This window comes from Mugil cephalus, chromosome 6 (assembly GCF_022458985.1).
Source record: "Mugil cephalus isolate CIBA_MC_2020 chromosome 6, CIBA_Mcephalus_1.1, whole genome shotgun sequence".
Taxonomy (NCBI): domain Eukaryota; kingdom Metazoa; phylum Chordata; class Actinopteri; order Mugiliformes; family Mugilidae; genus Mugil; species Mugil cephalus.
The window spans coordinates 26,273,998-26,279,904 of NC_061775.1; the positions used below are offsets into that span (position 1 = coordinate 26,273,998).

Consider the following 5,907-nt stretch of genomic DNA (forward strand, 5'->3'; position numbering starts at 1 on the left):
AGTCCACAGAAGCTGGCTGACGAGACGCTGCAGCACAGTAAGAACTGTACTTGAAAGTTGTGCAAAACCTGTTGAAAGTCCTTTAGTTGTGAGTTGTCAGGGCAGCAGCAGTTTCTTCTTGTATGTAAGTCTATAGTGGATAACAGCTTGCACAATACTGTGCATATAACTGTAAATTCTATAGTCATATTTATATTTTTATTCATATTTATATTACATGTCATTAAATTCAATTAAATTATGACTTAGATTTAGATTATATATTCTCTTTTTACCACTGTCTCCACTGAACATAAGGCAGAGCTGAAAACAAAATCTCATTGCACTGTACAACCTGTGTTCTGTAACGACAATAAAAGCTCTTCTATTCTATTCTATTCTATTCTATTCTATTCTATTCTATTCTATTCTAATCATTTGAAGATACAAATCTGACACCTTGAGGCTGTTTGCCGCTGTGCGTGGGTTGCATCCCAACATCCATTTTTTGTTCTACTCATGTTTTAAATCATAGGTCTTCAACAGGGGCTCCGCGACCCCTAGAGGGGCCGTGGAGGTACTGCAGGGGAGACGCAAAATCTTTGGTTGATTAGACATTATTATATATTTGCAATATCAGCAGAAGAGAAGCTGACAGCGCATCTCACTCCCATCAACACCCGTTCATTCAAGGTCAGATAAGTTGTAATTAATTCATTAATAAAGGCTTTTTATATTCTCTTGTTGTTTTTTTTCTCTATCAAATTTGTGATTTTACTTCACAACGCTCCAGTAAAACGTTCTGACAGCTACTTGATGGACATCCTGGTTTCCAGAGGTAGTTTCTAGAGTTTATTTTACATCTTCTGGTAACAATTCATTGATGTTTTTGCTTCTGATTGGAGATACTGGAATAGAAGCTCAGTGGTGAATTAAGACCAGAGTAGTGACTTTATCAGCTTATTGTCTACTAGAGTTTATCCCAGCTGGGCTTTGTAGAAAAGGTGGTGCAAACCTGAGTTCGATGCACAGAGACATCAAACTGTGGGACTGTGGGAAGAAGCCGAAGCACCTGGACAAAACCCATCCACACAGAAACGTCTTGAACCCAGAAGCTTCTCACTGCTGAGGTACAGGACGACCGCACACCACCGCTACACATAAGAGGTGGAGAGACCTCACACCATGGACCCCAGCCCCTTTCACCTGGTGCAGAAACCCAAACAGAGGCTTTTTTTTTTCTTCCTCAGGAAACTCAAAGAGGCCAGACTTCCGTCTCAGCTGCTGGTGAACTACATCCTGTGCCACGGTGTGGTCTGACAGCCACGCTGCAGAGAGGATGCTGGGAACTGTCCACGCACATCTGGACTCTGTGCACGCGGCCCACCCTCACACCAGAGAACGAAGCATCTCTCATATTTTTATTTTTTTTAATTTCTCAATACTTGAACTCGCAAAGCCATCTTTTATTACTCTGCCATCTGCTCTATAACGTGGCAATGCTGCCTCAGTTTCACTGACAGTAAACCTCGCCCTATGTTACTTTTATGTCACCTCTTCTCACTGTGCTGCTGTACCAAGACACATCATCTGTCCTTCCACCTCCACTGAAAATAGTTATGCTTCACGGTCATTTTTAGAATGTGTCGACTTCCATATAGAATATAAACCCAGTTTATGGCAAAGGGAAATGTTTTCTTTAAAAAAAAAAAAACTATTTCATAAGAACATATTAAATAAATTAAACAGATTAAATGAGAATCAGTATTTAGTTGGGTCTCAGTAGGCCGGCTCTTTCAAAGAAACACCTCTAGAAGACATCATTATTAAGGGTTTGGAGGGAAAAAAAAGTGCAAAATGAAGAAAATGTTGTTGAAAAAGCGTTAATTAATAATGGCTGCGTTCCGTTTAGTTCATATCTCGCTTTCCTGCTGCCTCACTGTCGCTACTTCATGGGACTCTTAATGGGATGAAACCATCATTAACACACACGGAAAAAAAGTCTAATTTGAATGTCTGTGGAACTGGGCTGTTTTGGGCAAATGCTGGTACTTTCTCTTTAAATTGCAGCGACGTGGAGAAGAGCAAAACCTGATTCCAGCTTCCTGGATTTCCTTCAAAACAAAGCTGCACTGGAGAGGCCGCATGGACTTCAGTCAGACACTCTGAAGAATCTTTAACCGCCTAAACAAACTCTGCAGACTCGGACTGTTGTGTGTCCGTATATGTGTGTGTCTGTGTGTGTGCGTCTGCGCCTCTGAGCCATGGCCTTGTTTCTACTCGGAAGACGTTTGTTCGTGTGCAGACGAGACTTCGGGAGAACAGGGACTCGAACAAACTGGTAACGGTTTCTATTTAGTTCTATCTGTGATAAGTTGACATGCACGATTCTTGAAATAACAAATTACCTCAGCGCCGCAGTGACACGGCAGGAAATGTACACCCATGCTTTCAGCTGCGTGCTCCTGCAGCTTTTTTTTTTTTTTTTTTTTTTTTTTTTTTTTTTGACGAGGCGTGTTTGGTGTCTGTCCAGTGGATGGCGCAATATCACCTGTCACTGCTACTTAAACAGCTGGCACGAAATATTATTGGTTAGATTTTAATAATCCTCGAGAAAACAACTAAATATCTTGTTGTGTTTAAGTTATGCGGGGAGGTCTGAGAATATGATGCATGTAGAACCATTTTTTTAAATTATATTTCTTTATTAATTAAGGGTTTAACCAATGAAAAGGCCCAAATGAGTGGATACATCTACAATAAAAGCACCTAAAAGTATGATAATTATACTTTTGTTTATTTTATATTATGTTATGTGGATTTTGTGTTGAGGTCTAAACATTTCCGAGTATTTAAATATACGTGCACCTGCATCTGTTGGAAATTTAGCCAGTTTAAGTACACACAGTCAAGGCAAGTGTTTATCATTCACTATGACCTGCAGGGGATTTAATTGAGTATACTTACTTTCAAGTGCTGCTAGAGTCTTTCTTTGGTTTCTTTTCCTTCTCCATACACCATGGTAGCAGGTAATCCCACCAGAAATACAAAAAAAAACCACTTTTTTCAATATGATGCAAATGATTCTGATCTGAATGTACCCGTGCGTCTCCCTGCAGCTCTTCAGTGACCTCAGGCAAACGGCCTGTTAACGGAGTGGATCTGTACTACGAGCAGACGGGCAGAGGGAAACACGCCGTGCTGCTGTTTCCTGGGGCTCTGGGTACAGTATCTGTGTCTTTTATGCAGCAAGATCAACTTGACGTCATGTCATGCCAGACAACATTCTTGCCTTTTCCACCTCAGGAAGCACAAAGACAGACTTTGGTCCTCAGCTGAAATCTCTGGATAAGGAGCGCTTCACCGTGGTCGGCTGGGACCCGAGAGGTTACGGACGTTCCCGTCCCCCAGACAGAGACTTCCCCCCGGACTTCTTTGAGAGGGACGCAAAGGATGCGGTGGATCTGATGAAGGTCTGTTGATCAGCTGATCTGAACAGCACAGTATACTAAGAAGAGGCCTGTTTGTTTCCTGTTGTAACGTGTTTCTGCATCAAACCCCAGGTTTGCACAATTTGAACGCATTCAAATGTGAATCAGTTCCTCTTCAACCAAATCTACGATGTATATCTTACATTTTTAAGGTTTAAAATAACTTACAACCTGTAATCTAAAAATATAATAGTCAGACATCGACCAGCTGTCTTGTAATTGGCATCTTCTCACCCTTATTCTATTTATTTCATCTGGTTATTTACAGAAACCAAGTGTAACTCAAACTCCTGGAACGTCTCCCTAACATCCTGAAAGTTGCTTCACTAGTGAACAAGTCATTTTGCAAATTTCATTTATAGAAGTGTGAAACTGTTTCATTTCATCAGTTACATTAATGATTTATTTTTGTAAGTTTAAAGGGGAAAGAACCTTTTTTTTTACTGTAGCCATAAAGCACGACTTTCATCCTGAAACAGACATAAAACATTGGCTAATGCGCTGTGGCTATGTCTATGTCTATGTTCATTATTTATTGTTCTTATAAGACAGTAGACAGCCATCTCATATTTAATGCCTGACCTCATTCATAACTTAATACTTAATGTTTTATTTCTCATTGTCTTTGTCAGGCTCTGGGCTTTGGGAGGTTTTCTCTGCTGGGCTGGAGCGACGGAGGAATCACAGCTCTGATCGCGGCAGCGAGGAACCCCGACACGATCCGCAAGATGGTCGTGTGGGGATCGAATGCGTTCGTTTCCCAGGAAGACCTAAAGCTTTACGACGGTACTTGAATTTTTCTTTGTCTTTCAAAGCTGCTGATTCTAAACTTTATAAAGTGTGCGCGATACGTTCCCTCTTATTCACGTTTTCTTTTTCGCGTGGGAACTCGCAGCGGTCCGTGACGTCTCCAGGTGGAGCCCACGGATGAGGCAGCCCATGGAGGAGGTGTACGGAGCGCACGTCTTCGCTAAAACGTGGGAGGCCTGGGTGGATGGAATTGCACAGTTTGCCGACAGACCAGAAGGTGAGGACTCCGTGCTCCAGTAGCTTCACGGGTCAAGCTGTACGCTGGTTAATCTCGTGTTCTTTTAATGTCCTCTGGTCAGGGAGCATCTGCATGGAGCTTCTGCCTCTCATTAAGTGTCAAACCCTCATTATCCACGGAGAGAAAGATCCCATGGTGCCCAGCTTCCACCCTCAGTACCTCCTCAAGCACATCAAAGACTCACGGTGAGAACACGGTAACCTCCACGTTATTAATTCCACTGCTGGAAATGAGCTGAAATAAGACTTTTATTCTTAAATCTAGATTACATCTAATGCCAGAGGGAAAACACAATCTCCATCTGAGGTACGCGGATGAATTCAACAAACTGGTGGAAGACTTTCTGGAAGAGTCGAATGGCTGATCTGATTTGATGTGGAAAATTAGGAGGAATATTACTTGAAATTGTCGACATCAACAGGAAATCACAGCTCAAAACAATTCAATATACACAGTACGTTAACTATATAATATTATAATCATTTTTTTAATTAGATTTATATGATGCAAGTAGGGAAATCTTTGCCCTTGATGTTAAATAAAAATGTACACCTATGGCAAACAGCAGTAGTCATGAGTTGAAGTTACTTTACTACTTTCAACTAAGAACATCTGGATTTCAGTGAAACTGCCTTTCACTCGCGTGAAGACCAGCAAAAATGTATGAACCTAACTGCGGACTGGATGCCTCGTTGTAAAGGGATGAAAGTGGCCAACATTTCTAACTGCAGTATAACAAAAATAACATAGAAATCTCAAATTTCAAAAAGAACCAGTCTACTGCTCCCTGACAAAACAAAATCAGATGAGAGTGAGGATGAAGCAGTCACTCACTTCCAGAAATGATGCAGTTCAGATTCCCACGTTTGGGGAATTCACAGGTTTCAGCACAAGCTAGAGTACAATGACTGACCCTTGCCCTGGGTGTGATAGATAGATTGATTGTTACTTTATTTATGCTGTGTAAATTCACTATCCAGTCGCATCATTACACATAGACAGGAGGTTTTAGTCAGCAAAAAATGGTCTATGATAAAATAAAAGTGAGTTACAATGTATAAAAGTAGGTATAAAATATACAAATGATACACATACTGTATGTAAAACATACAAAAGTATATGTAACAATATATAAACTCCTATAAAAGCAATGCACAAACTATAGATACAAAATACAAGTATATACAAGAAATTGTCCAAGAAATAAAACCAAATTACTAACGGATTAGGTATATATTTGCTAACAAAGAACCCTCCTTCATAACGGTGCCAAATTATAGCTGTAATAAAGTTAATTTACATGTTAAATTCTTCGTATTGAATGTGCAACTTACACGAGATCAATTGTGCGTGGTGCTGCGCGCCTAACATCGATGATCGATTACTCTG

The 5,907-nt window shown here is 40.6% G+C and overlaps 1 protein-coding gene and 1 non-coding gene across 2 annotated transcripts; one reads left to right on the forward strand and one right to left on the reverse strand.

Moving 5' to 3' along the window:
- The first annotated feature begins 2,049 nt into the window (after positions 1-2,049).
- On the forward strand, positions 2,050-5,088 carry bphl (biphenyl hydrolase like). Its single transcript, XM_047587004.1, has 7 exons — positions 2,050-2,320; positions 3,099-3,202; positions 3,286-3,452; positions 4,103-4,256; positions 4,366-4,497; positions 4,580-4,703; positions 4,783-5,088. The coding sequence occupies exons 1-7, from the start codon at positions 2,244-2,246 to the stop codon at positions 4,880-4,882; spliced, it is 858 nt and encodes a 285-aa protein (XP_047442960.1). The 5' UTR covers positions 2,050-2,243; the 3' UTR covers positions 4,883-5,088.
- A 238-nt stretch (positions 5,089-5,326) lies between these two features.
- On the reverse strand, positions 5,327-5,489 carry LOC125010039. The gene has a single exon (XR_007113012.1). It is a non-coding gene; the product is annotated as a U1 spliceosomal RNA (small nuclear RNA).
- Between the last annotated feature and the right edge of the window lie 418 nt (positions 5,490-5,907).